We start from the raw sequence: 13,347 nt of genomic DNA, 5'->3' as shown, positions 1-13,347 counted from the left end.
CATCTCAAGGCCGCGCGGTCCACCATCATGTGGAGGACTTTGGCGTACCTGAAGCAGGCTTTTGCTCCTGGGAACCTGCAGCTGCAGGTTTCTTGGACTTAACTCGACCTCCCCTAAAGAAGGTATTGGACGCTCTGGCCTTTCTAGGCCTTTAAGGCCGAAAGGACTGCGTTGCAGATGAAGAGAAGGATTTCTTCGGAGCAGATGCAGCTGAGGGAAGAAACGGAGACTTACCCGCTATAGCCGTGGATATCCACACACCTAGAGCTTCCCCAAAGAGAGCCTGACCTGTATAGGGCCTCCACACTTTTCCTGGATTCCGTGTCAGCCGACCACTGACGCAGCCACAGTCCCCGACGAGCTGAAACAGACATGGAAGATATTCCCGCAGCCATGAAAACCTGCTGAATCATGTATGTTGCGTAAATATAAAGCAACGCCATCACTATCCATCGTATCCAAATCCTCAAGTAAGGTAGTCGACCACTTTACTATTGCCTTTGCAATCCATGCAGTAGCAATAGTGGGACGTAATATGGCCCCTGAAGCAGTGTACATTGATTTAAGTGTGTTATCAATTTTTCTATCAGCCGGCTCCTTTAAAGCAGTAGATCCTGAAACAGGCAAAACCACCTTCTTTGAGAGTCTGTACACAGATGCGTCAACAAATCGGCGGGTTTTCCCATTTTTTTCTATCCTCCTCAGGGAAAGGAAACGCCACCAGTACCCTTTTAGGGACCTGGAATTTTTTATCAGGGTTTACCCATGATTTTTCAAATATAGCATTCAATTCCTTTGACGCAGGGAAGGTTAGCGAGGCTTTATTTTCAGTGAAAAAAGCCTCATCCACCTGCTCAGGTGTGGTATCATTAACATTCAACACATCCCTGATAGCCTCCATCAACAATTGCACCCCCTTTGCAAGAGACGCGGACCCCCGCAACCCATCCCCATCTGTGGTGTCAGAATCGGTATCCATGTCTTGTGTGACCTGCACAAGCGCACGTTTGTGGGGGTATACAGCGGGGCGTCCTGAGGTACCAGAAACCGGCCATACTGCCAGAGAGCTCTGTAATACCTGGGTTGCAGATTCAGTGCTTGCAACCCTGTCAGAAATCTGAGAAATCCAAGATTTGATAGAGGAAAACCACTCCGGTTCCCTTGCTGGTACCAGTGCTATCCTGATTAAATGGAATGGGATCATCCTGGGAGGATAAATCCTCTGCAGCATATGACACAGTGTCCCTGGACATAGCTAAAGGAGACCACCAAACACTCCACACACACACACAGGTGAGGGCAGACAGTTTCCCCCCCAAGAATGGCAAGAGAGAGACAGAGATTGGAGCCAACCCACACACAGCGCTTTTAGCAAAGGGAAACCCCTTTGTCAGCGCTGACTGTGCACATTAATAGGACACACAGTCTTATTACAGCCTCCCCTCCCTTCTACAACCCCCTGGTACCATGTACAGATAGCTGGAGTTGCTGTGGAGGGACCTGTTCTTCCTCTCAGCGCTGTGCAGGCAGGAAAATGGCGCTGGAACTCTGCTGGGTCCACTCTGAGGAGAAGCTATGCCCCCTTAATGGCGCTGTCTTCCCGCTCTTCATAGATTATACTGGCCTGAGGAAAATGTGCTGGCTGAGATCCGCGGATCCCGACAGGCTTCTGGACCAGTGTAGGGGGTAAGCGCTGGCCCAGGGCTCCCCTCACAGCGCCGCTGAGCCTTCACAGGAGCGCAGTTAATACTGCGCTCCCTCCCCGCTGCCGCCATCTTCACACCGGCCTCCTGCTTGCTAGGGGGTCGGTGTCTCACTCACATCTTCAGCTCTGTAATGGGTTGGCGGCATGCTGCTGGGGTGAGCGGTCCCGTGGCGGGGAACGATCCGACCCCTCTGGAGCTCAGTGTCCAGTCAGCAGAGTCAGTGACCCCGCAGGGCGGACACTGTTCCTGCCCTTAGTCCCTCGCTGCAGGGAGGCTGTTGCCAGCAGCCTCTCTGTAAAAAAATAAACTCTAAAATTAAACTTTTTCAGAAAAGCTCTGTAGAGCTCCCCTAGCTGTGACCGGCTCCTCCGGGCACATTTTCTAAACTGAGTCTAGTAGGAGGGGCATAGAGGGAGGAGCCAGTCCACACTCTCAAACTCTTAAAGTGCCAATGGCTCCTGGTGGACCTGCCTATACCCCATGGTACTAATGTAGACCCCAGCATCCTCTAGGACGTAAGAGAAACACTGTTTGTAAATGTGATGCATGAACCTTTGCATCAGGTGTTGAACCAGACTTCCATCAACATCATCCCAACGTGAGGGATGAGGTGGAAACCGATTAACTCAGTAGTCTATTTCTTATTCCAATCCTGAAGCTTCCTCCCTGACAGGATTTATTTTACTATTTTCCTGAGATGAAGCCTCAAAATGTGGATCAGAATCAGGAACGAAATAAAGGGAGGAGCAGTACTCTGAGAAATGGCGGTACAGCCGGAGGAAGCAATCATCCTGCTTAAATTGGCCATCTCAGACAGACACCAGGAAGTATACAACTAAGACCTGCCTTAGAAGCGACCATAACTAGAGATCATAACCACTAGGACAAAAGATTGTCCTTTGAAGTAACTGAGCTATAGTGTCTGTCAAGGCTCACTGCACATTATAAGCTGCGTAAGGAGCATTTAGGTCTGTGCAGCCATTTTGGCAATTTAGAGGTACATAGTGCACAAGAAAAAAAATAGTACGTCTTGTGTGCTAACATAGAAATAACTTAAGAAAAACAGACTACCAACAATCACTCCTTTAGGTGTGAAAGTAGTGACCACTGATTTTACATTAACGCAGCCACTAATATTTTACCAAGATTTGTGGGCTAAGTAGTAAACAGAGTACCAGTCCCACTACACTGTCATAGTGCAAGCAAAGGCAAGACTCTGACAACACCGGTATTTGTGTAACGGTCCAGGACGCACAGCAATACCAGGTTAATGTATCAAGTGGACAGAGCAAGCTTCTCTTCTATCTTACTAAAAATTCATGTAATATATGGTCCCTAGATAGGGAGCGTATCAGATATTAAACTGATAAAAACAGATATTACACCTGAACTTTGCTAAAAGGCAGAGATAATAAGCAAATATCACTTACATATTGGTTGCAGTTGGTGGGCTAAGTACTGGAGACAGAAAGTCCCACTATACCAGCTAATGAATAAAGCTATACAACCAACTTGGTGGACTAAATGCCGAACACAGTAATAGCCACTATATTTGCTGTAGTGCCCGTAATTTGTGAGGAAGACACAGGTAGGATTTTCTAACAAGCAAATATCATGTGTATATTTGGCATAGTTGCTGGCCTAAGTACAGAATCGTGCAGTAGTCCCAGAATACTTGCTCTTGTGTATATTATACTATAGGCAGATCACTTGTAAAGTTACCACCTTGTAGACTTGTTGCTGATCACAATAGTCCCACTATCTCAGTGCAAAGAATGACAGTGCTGCCCCCTCTCTCATTCTGAGCTGCTGAAATGTGATCAGGAGCTTCCTGCAGGGTAGCGTCTAGTTTACCTTCGTGGAGAGGACCTTTCCCATAACCCCCTGGGTCCATGTCACAATCTATTTGGAATAGTAAAGTGTGGCGAGCGAAGCGGAGCGAGACACTGAGCCCGCGAGGATCCAATGCTGCACAGAAATAAAAAATTACCCCAAACGAACGGAGAACGAAGAAAACATTTAGGTGCTGTAAGGGCGGAAGTTCTCTCCAGCCCTCTTGTTTTGTCACTTCCAGGTCCTGAGCACGAATGGTAACAGACTCAACCTTCCTGCAGTGCTGCTGGGGGCGGGGCCATATCGGGTGAGGCAGTTTAGACTGGTTTGAGGGCGCCAAAACACCCAGCAACTCCCTAAAATAAAGAGAACAACAATGTTTCTGTCCAGAGTTGGGCTACAACTTCATTCTCTATACATTGGACTTTTTTTATTGGACTTTTGCACTAGTGTGCTGAGCCACAGCCTCTTATGGCTGCAGAAATACAGAGAGGGGGACTTAGTCTGCAGCAAGACGCTGCACAAAATAGTGCCTTCCCATTTTGGGGGCAGGGCTAAGCAGCGCAAACATTGGGACCTGAGGAACTTCATAATACTGCCCTTAGTGTCCCCTGGCCACTGCTGGCCCCAGGAGTCAGCGCAGCCACCCCTCAGCCATCATACAGCCCTTTACAGTGACCCAGCAGGGCACAGGAGATTCACAGCCCAGCATTACTTTAGTATGAGGCTGTTCCTACCTGACCCAGTGCTCCTCGGATTCTGTGAGCCGGAAGGGAGAAACCCAGGGACCTCAGCGATGTAGTGACTCCCCAGAGGCAATACAGAGTGAGAAATACAGCTCACAGAATCTCTTCTACCCTAACTATTCTCACTCTGGATGCGTTTGTCGCCAACATTAGGGACTAAACACCAACAAAAAAAACCTATCAGAACTAAAACCTAACTAAAAGCTGGGAGCAAAAGAAAAGTGTGCCTTCACTCCAAGGCACAAAACTAAACCTGAGGAGTACTTCCTGTGAACAGGGGGTTGATGGGAGGGGTTAGAGGGGGAGGAGTTAGCTCTTTTTCATAGCTTGTGCCAAGCTCCATACTCACACACTCTAACCCAAGTGTAAGTGTGCAGCGTCCCCCAGGTAGATGATCGAGAAATACTGGGCTGCGGTCAGGATTTCGTCTGCTGACATTAAACCAGCTTTCGGGATTTAGGCGCCGGTATCCTGAAAGCCAGGATCCCTGACAGCCGGTATACTAACTGCATACCCCTACATTGTATACAAGACATCGGCTGGTCTTACCTGCTCCTTCACTGGTGTATTTACATTGGACAGACACTGCTGACAGATAGCTAGGAAGGACTTCACCGTCTTTCTCATCATCAACATATCTTCCTGCAAAGAAACAAGGAAAAATGATTGCATCAGACAGGGATCACTAAGACCAGATAGTACACATACAACCTAAGCAATCAGAAAGTAAGTCAGACAATGCTGGAACGCTGAACACTTTGTATGCCGTGACTTACTTTGGAAGGATTGCCTTCTGTATTTTTGACCAGTTGCCACAGTATGGAGTAGTGAGCGCACTGGAGAGCCTGTACACCAATCTGAACACAAGGAAGGATTATATTAGACTCCCTCCACTCCAATCTGTTATTACATCAATTCCACAACAGTTGTGTTAGCTCACCTGCTCGATCATGCCTTCATGTTCAATCCCTGCCCTCAGCAGACGGTAACAGTTCCCAAACAAGTCCCACTTGGTCAAGTCGTGAGCGCTGCAAAGCAATTATCAGTCTCGTAAAGTAATTTCTATAAACCACTAGGCTAATCATATTCACTCCCAAGAAGGACCGCAACAAAGGGGTGGCTTACCATACTGCACCCCAACAAAGTACAGTGTAAAGTCACAAAGTTACTTGCCATATAAGTAAAGGACAATAATTACTGCAATACAGTATAGAAATCGCACATGCAGAAAAACATGCTCAGGAAAATGCTCCATTTGTCTTAAAAGAGCCATAGCCATAAAGCTCAACTTCAAACTCCATTTAGTGGCGTAACATCACAACATGAAGCCAGTGAAAATGATCTCTAACCAAATTAGTTAGCATTGTTCGAGAGGTGTTAATTGTGTTTCTATAGGCAAGACTAAGCTATCAGTCACTATGCTTGCTAATCATGATCAGTCACTTCAGAAAAATGGCAAAAGTAGCAACATCTGCAATCTATGAGAGTTTTTCCAGAAAGGATAACCACCCATAATTCGGAGCGCCATTCATAGAGATAACACCACAATCTAACCCCTGTAGCCCTCAATTGCCTCTGGCATTGCCCTGCACATTCAAAAGCATCGCAGTGCTCCTCAGTGACTAAAAGGTACTGGATGATCTCATGTCTAGGCAAATAAGTTTACTGCTAAATAGCTATAATTTTTTTCTTGTAGGATAAACTTTACGTATAAGAGATATGGCAAATGTAATTACCTTTATCCTTATCTACGCATAGCAAAATGAAAGGAGAACCATATCTAAATAAGGAAAACATAATAAAATAGTACTCACTTATGAAAACATGTTAACCGCTTTAACGAGGCCAGGACATTATATATATCATCTTCATCAGCTTCATCTACCTAATGTGGGAAACACAAATGCGTTAACAGGCTGAAATCATTATTATTATAAAGGATTCTCTGTATCTCACTTGTGTTTACACTTTAGACACCGGTATAAGGGAAAAGAACAAAGACCCAACCTAATACACGCAGCACCCGGACACTTACATCTTGTAACAAATCCTCCACCGAATGCGAGAACCTGTCTACCAGCTCATCGATCAGCTGACTGTGTGCTATGTCCACTCTGTTCTGGATAGTGTACTCTTCACTGCATAGAATGCTGTAGGTTTTACTACAAGCCTCCAATACATCCGCCTCTGTGTGTTTCTCCACCACAAACTTCGTCTGCTTTAGTAAGCTGTCCAGGTGCTTTACACAAAAACAGAACAGGATTTAGTCAGCAAATACCATATGACCTAAAAGTGAATACACCATACAAGACAAACCTTAATGTCGCTTTGCCTGAAGTACTCATCTGACTAATCAAAAATGAACAATTGTATAATTAAAGCAAATTATATAAAATAACTATTATTCTGGTGAGAAAAAACAAAGCACTACTGAACTGTAAAATCTGTGGGATCTCGCTCGAATACAAATCAGTTAAGGTCCAATGAAAACAGATTGTTCAAGTGACCCACGCAGTATTGTAACTGGTGTCAATGGTGTAGATAGAACGTAAACTGATCCCGGAGATATGGGGAATAAATTGACAGATACAGCACACACGATGATTCAGACAATATCAAATTACATTGAGAACTGAAAGGCTGTCATTAACACCACAAGGCCACATGCAAGGGGTGCACAGTCATTTTCCGGATGTACAGGGCGTAGGTAGAGTAGGCACAATTGGGGGGAATTCAAATGTTTGAAAAGTCGTCTGGGTGTCTGTTTTTTCCAGTCTATTAGAGAGGAAAAAACAGACACCCAACTGACTTTTCAAACATGAATTCCCCCCAATATGTCTAGATGTGAACTGTAATCTCCTACTAAAGTTCTTGTGAAGTGTCATGGCACAGAACCGTACATAAGCAGCACTGCACACCGAATACGTTAGCATGTTCACTTCCTTCACAAACACGTTATGGAACTCAACAGAGGCCACTGGAAAGCCGTAATTTACGTCTACAAGAGTGGTCTGTGAAAGCAGGAGTGTGTGGGAGCTGCTTTTGGGGAAAAAGCGCTGCCCCCTACCACTGTGTCAGTGTTTTGCAGAATTGTGGTGCAGGAAGACTAGGAAAGCTGTGGCCGACCTGTGTCCACAATCACCAAGGACAACATTGCTCCGTGCGGCCCATGGTTGAGGTGGACCGTGCCCAAGCAAAGTTTGTGCAAGCTGGATGCCTCATCAGCTGACTCAGCCCAGTGACCCTAGTTGGAGCTGCGCCACCATAGAAGTTTCAATGTCAGCACAGTGTGACCAAGCAGATGGCGGCTGTTATTGTGGCCAAGACTGGTGATGTAGTTACCGGACCACTCGTGCAGCAACATGCTGTCACTGGGGATCATTACGCCAACCAATGCCTGCCTCAAGTGCTGGAAGCCATGTCCAGGTGCCACCCAAGAACTCATGCTCGTGGTTACCTTCTCCATCACGACAATGCACATGCAGACAAGTCCAAGAAAATAGGATTTTAATTACCTGCCGGTAAATCCTTTTCACGTAGTCCATAAGGGATATTGGGGAATTAGTACAATGGGGTATAGACTGGTTCCAAAGGAGCCGGTGTACTTTAAATTTCTTCACTGGGTGTGCTGGCTCCTCCCCTCTATGCCCCCTTCCAAAGGCAGTTATAGGTAAAATAGTGCCTTAAGGAGAAAGGACATATATGAGAGAAGGAACATGACAACAAAGAGCGGTGAGATTTAATACCAGCACACCACGAACATGTAACAACCAGCACCTTTTGGTAACAGCAGCTACAGCTGAACAGGTAACCACATAACAGAAAACCTGCAGAAAAGTCAACGCACTGAGGCGGGCGCCCAATATCCCTTATGGACTACAAGAAAAGGATTTACTGGTAATTAAAATCCTATTTTCTCTAGCATCCATAAGGGATATTGGGGAATTAGTACAATGGGGATGTCCCAAAGCTTCCAGAACGGGAGAGAATTTACGGAGACTGCTGCAGCACCGCCTGCCCAAACTGGGTATCCTCTTTGGCCAGGGTATCAAACTTGTAGAACTTCACAAAGATGTTCTTCCCCGACCAGGTAGCAGCTCAGCATAGTTGCAAGGCCGAAACTCCGTGGGCAGCCACCCAGGAAGAGCCCACAGATCTTGTAGAGTGAGTGGGTTTTCAGACCTATGAACAGGTAAGGCTGCAGATACATAGGCCTGTTGGATAGTAAGCCTAAGCCAGCGAGCAATGGACTGCTTTGAAACAGGACAACCCTTTTTCTGCACATCATAGAGCACGAACAAGGAATCTGTCTTTCTGATCCGAGCCGTTCGCTTGACATAGATCTTCAAGGCTCACACAGCATCCAATGCCTCCGGAGGAGCAGAAGTGTCAGAACTGGACGGAACCACAATAGGTTGATTCAGGCGAAACGCAGAGACAACCTTCGGCAGGAACTGCTGCTTAGTCCTGAGCTCCGCTCTGTCCTCGTAAAAGACCAAGTACGGGCTCTTACACGATAAGGCCCCCAATTCTGAGACACATCTAGTAAAAGCCAGTGCCAGTAACATCATTGTCTTCCACGTGAGGAACTTGTCTTCTACCGTCATCAGAGGCTCAAACCAGGACGACTGTAGAAATTCCAAAACTACATTCAAATCCCAGGGTGCCGTAGGTGGCACAAAAGGAAGTTGTATGTGGAGTACCCCTTGCAAGAACGTCTGAACTTCTGGCAATAGTGCCAATTTTCTCTGGAAGAAAAGGGAGAGAGCTGAAATCTGGACCTTAATGGAACCCAGACGCAAGCCCTTATCTACATCAGCCAGCAGAAAACACAAGTAGTGTCCCAAGTGGAACTCTGCAGGCGAATATGTGCGTTCCTCGCACCAAGAGCCATATCTTCTCCAGATATGATGATAGTGTTTTGACGACACAGGTTTCCTGGCCTGAACCATGGTAGCAATAACCTTTTTGGAAAGGCCTTTATGAGCTAGGATGTTCCGCTCAACCTCCATCCCGTCAAACTAAGTTGCCGTAAGTCCAGGTAGACGAACGGTCCTTGCTGAAGATCGCTTCTTAGTGGTAGAGGCCAAGGGTCTTCGACAGACATGTCCAGAAGATCCGTGTATCAGGCCCCCACGTGGCCAATCCGGGGCAATCAGAATTGCCTGGACTCCCTGATTTCTGTTTCGCTTGAGCACCCTTGGGAGCAACAGAATCGGAGGAAACAGGTAGACCAGCCGGTAAAGTCAAGACGTCTTCAGTGCATCTAATGCCCTCGCCCGAGCGTCCCTGGTTCGTGAGCAATACCAGTGAAGCTTCTTGTTGAGACGAGAAGCCATCAAGTCTATCAGCAGGCAGACTCACCGGTGGATGATCTGTTGGAACACCTGATGGTAGAGACCCACTCCACCGGATGGAGATCGTGATGACTGAGGAAGTCCGCTTCCCAGTTGTCCACACCCGGAATGAAGATTGCCGATAGTGCTCTGGCATTTCTTTCCACCCAGGGGAGTATTTCTGACATCTCTCGCATGCAGGCTCTGCTTTTTGTTCCTCCTTGTCGATTGATGTACGCCACTGCTGTGGCATTGTCCGAATGAACTTGAATTGCATGATCCGTGAGCAGAGGAGAGGCCTGAAACAGAGCATTGTAGATCGCTTAAAGTTCCAGAATGTTGATCAGAAGGAGGGCTTTGTGGGCTGACCACCTGACCTGGAACTGTGCACCCTGAGTGACAACACCCCAACCTCGCAGACTCGCATCCGTCGTGAGGAGGGTCCAGTCCTGAATCCCGAAACTCCGGCCTTCCAGTAGGTTGGAGGACTGCAGCCACCACAGGAGGGAAATACTGGCCTGAGGTGACAGCCGAATCAGCCGGTGCATCTGTAGATGTGATCCGGACCACTTGCTCAGGAGATCCAATTAAAATATTCTGGCATGGAACCTCCCATATTGGACCGCCTCATATGAGGCGACCATCTTTCCCAACAATCTCATGTAAAGATGGATACTCGAGTAGGTCGGAGCACCATGCGGACCATCTCCTGAAGTTGTCTCGCTTTGTCCTCCTGGAGGAACATTCTTGACCACTGTATCCAGCAACATCCCCAGGAACAGGAGCCGTTGTGTCGGCTCCAGGTGGGACTTCTGTAGATTGAGAATCCACCCATGGTGCGACAGAAGTTGGATAGTGTGGTCGATATGGAGCAATAAAAGCTCCCTGGATCTTGCTTTTATCAGAAGATCGTTCAGGTAAGGGACAACATTGACCCCCTGGACCCAGAGTTGGAGCATTATCTCCGCCATTACCTTTGTGAAAACCCTCGGAGCTGTGGACAGGCCAAAGGGTAGTGCCTGGAACTGGTAGTGAACGTCCAGTAGGGCAAACCTCAGATAAGCCTGATGAGGTGGCCAAATTGGGATATGAAGGCAGGCGTCCTTGATATCCAAGGAAACCAGGAATTCCTGTTCTTCCCGGCCCGCAATCACTGCCCTCGGGTTCCATTTTGAACTTAAAAACCTTCAGGTAAGGATTCAATGACTTTAGATTCAAAATGGACGTACTGAGTCGTCCGGTTTTGGAACCACAAACAGGTTGGCGCAATAACCCTTGCCTCGTTGTGGAATCGGTACTGGAATGACGACGTGGGACTGGACCAACTTTCGGATGGCCTGTTGCAGCGTAAACAGTGTATCCTCCAAAACTGGTAAGCTAGATTTGAAAAATTGTTGGGGAGGAGCTCCGTCGAATTCCAGCTTGTAGCCCTGAGAGATGAGTTCCCTTACCCAGGTATTCTGGCAGGAACCTTCCCAGGTGCGGCTGTCAAGCTCCCACCTCGAGATCTTTTTGGGGTGAATGGGAAACATCATGCTGAGGACTTAGTGGAAGCAGAACTGGTGCTCTGTTCCTGAGAACCTGCGGTTGCAGGTCTTTTTGACTTACCTCTGATGCCTCTTTTTGCATTAGAGGCACCTCTAGCCCTAGAACGAAATCGGTTAGACCGAAAGGACTGAACAGACGGCCCCGGGTAGGAACGCCTAGCCGGCGGGGCCCCAGAGGGGAAAAACATGGATTTCCCAGCAGTGACTTTGGAAATCTGCATATCTAACTCAACCCCAAAGTGCCATTCCCCTGAAAAAGGGAGGGATTTCCTAGCATTAATATTACCCATCACCTTGAGGGAATCACATAGGACGCGTGTAGTGTCCTGAAAGTGCCTTAGGAGGGCACCGTAGTAACCAGAGGCATAGCTCCGGAGAAGCACTCACGAATTTGAGTGGTTCATAAATGAATAGCATGGGTCATCCAGCAACTGCGATACAACTGCTGCCATATAAATAGATTTGAGTGTAGCCTCAATTTTTCTGTCTCCAGGATCTTTTATAGTAAAGGAGCCCGGGGCCGGCAGCACCGCCTTTTTGGACAGTCCAAAGACTGATACAGTACATCAACCCACGGGGGTTCTTCTCAAAATTTCCTACCTTCAGGAGTAAAATAGGAAAGTGCGCAAAAACTCTTTTGGCACATGGAATTTTTTGTCTGGATTTTTCCAGGCTAATTTGAATAAGTCATCTAACTCTGCAGAATCAGAGAAAGGTGACGTTAGACTTGTTTTGTGTAAAGAAAAACGACCTATGTGACATAGCGTCCTCTAGAGGGAGCTTTAACACGTCCCGTATAGCCAGTATGAGGTGTTCAATACCCTGACCAGAATCGGAATCCCCACTAACGGGATCTAAGTCATCCCCATCCTCCTGTATTTCTTCATCTGAATCAGAGAGTAGGGCAGGCAAACCACGTTTCTGTGGTGCTGCATGAGAGGGGAAGGGGGGGGCCGCCGAGTACATCTGCCCTAGCAGCTAAATCTGCAACAGCTTGTTGTAGTAGCTGAGTTTTCTGTACATTTGCAGTGAGCTGGGATGACATATCAGACTTCATAGTTTTTAGAGACCCTAACCAGGTGGGCTCTGGACCCGCTCTCCTCCAGCCCCTTCGCCGATTTGTAAAGATTGGCTGCATTGTTCACAAGAAACAGAATCTGATGATATTGGAGAGAATCTAGTGTGACATACACTGCACAGCTTGTGTTTACCCATGTTTCACAGTAAGCACAATAACATACACATGCACACAGACAGTAATAGTTTTCAAGCCTGCCCTTACTGTATGTTGGAGACGACACACAGAGAGAAGGACACCAGCACACCCCTAGCTGCTCAGTCCCAGTGAGGCTGACAGTTAATTATATCACAGTAACACTAATAATTTCTGTCCTGTATAGGACACAGATTGTGTACAATAGCGGCTCTCCCCCTTTACTACACCCTGTACCAGTTTTCCAGCATGTCTTGTGAGGCAGGAAGTGCTGTGTGTGCTGTCTGTGGCTGCATTAAGTAGAAAGCGCCAAAATGCCTCTGGTCCCGCTCTGAGGTAGCTCCACCCACTCCAATGGCACCGAAGTCACAGTGATTTTTTTATTCTGGCATTGTCTCCTGTTTGCTTAAAAACATCACACAAGTGCTAGTTCAAGCTGGTTTTAGGCAGTCTACACGGGTGGCTCTAGCGGGTCCCCCCAAGGAGGGTCCCGTATGCCGCACCCGCGTTCAGCAGCACCTTTAACCAGGGAACCTCCCTAGTGGGGCCCCCAGTTTGTACTCACCACAGTCGTCACCTACTGTCATATGTTAGGGGTGTGCAGTGTGCTGCGATTGTGACGGTGAAGTGGCTCTGACACCTCGCAAGGCCGGTGACCACCCTCACCCCCCAACGTGCAGGTATGCTGTTACCCAAACAACATACCAAAAATAACATTTTAAAGAAATTGAAGAAAACTCTCTGGAGCTCAGAGATGTGCATCCTCTCCTGAGGGCACTTTTTTCTAAACTGCCTGTGGGAGGGGACAGAGGGGAGGAGCCAGCACACCCAGTGACGAAATTTAAAGTGCACCGGCTCCTTTGGACCCCGTCTATACCCCATCGTACTAAGTCTCCCCAATATCCCTTATGGATGCTCGAGAAAGTAGTGGCTTTTCTGGCCCATGAACAAATCCAGAAGCTTGGT

The 13,347-nt window shown here is 47.4% G+C and overlaps 1 protein-coding gene and 1 non-coding gene across 3 annotated transcripts in view; both read right to left on the bottom strand.

The window, feature by feature from the left end:
• STAG1 (STAG1 cohesin complex component) overlaps window positions 1–13,347 on the bottom strand; it is a 331,398-nt gene that overhangs the window by 51,337 nt on the left and 266,714 nt on the right. For both annotated transcript variants that reach the window (XM_063915509.1, XM_063915510.1), the window contains exons 19-23: window positions 6,321–6,524; window positions 6,100–6,170; window positions 5,226–5,313; window positions 5,062–5,142; window positions 4,835–4,927 (exon numbers count right to left, since the gene is read on the bottom strand). In XM_063915509.1, the coding sequence (XP_063771579.1) occupies window positions 4,835–4,927; window positions 5,062–5,142; window positions 5,226–5,313; window positions 6,100–6,170; window positions 6,321–6,524 (537 nt within the window). The remainder of the gene's footprint in view (window positions 1–4,834; window positions 4,928–5,061; window positions 5,143–5,225; window positions 5,314–6,099; window positions 6,171–6,320; window positions 6,525–13,347) is intronic.
• Window positions 2,936–3,121, bottom strand: LOC134913224 (U2 spliceosomal RNA). Its single transcript, XR_010177037.1, has one exon. It is a non-coding gene; the product is annotated as a U2 spliceosomal RNA (small nuclear RNA).

The sequence above is a fragment of the Pseudophryne corroboree genome, chromosome 4 (genome assembly GCF_028390025.1).
Source record: "Pseudophryne corroboree isolate aPseCor3 chromosome 4, aPseCor3.hap2, whole genome shotgun sequence".
Taxonomy (NCBI): domain Eukaryota; kingdom Metazoa; phylum Chordata; class Amphibia; order Anura; family Myobatrachidae; genus Pseudophryne; species Pseudophryne corroboree.
The sequence above is the reverse complement of the archived record's forward strand: the minus strand, read 5'-3'. Positions and strand labels throughout refer to the sequence as shown.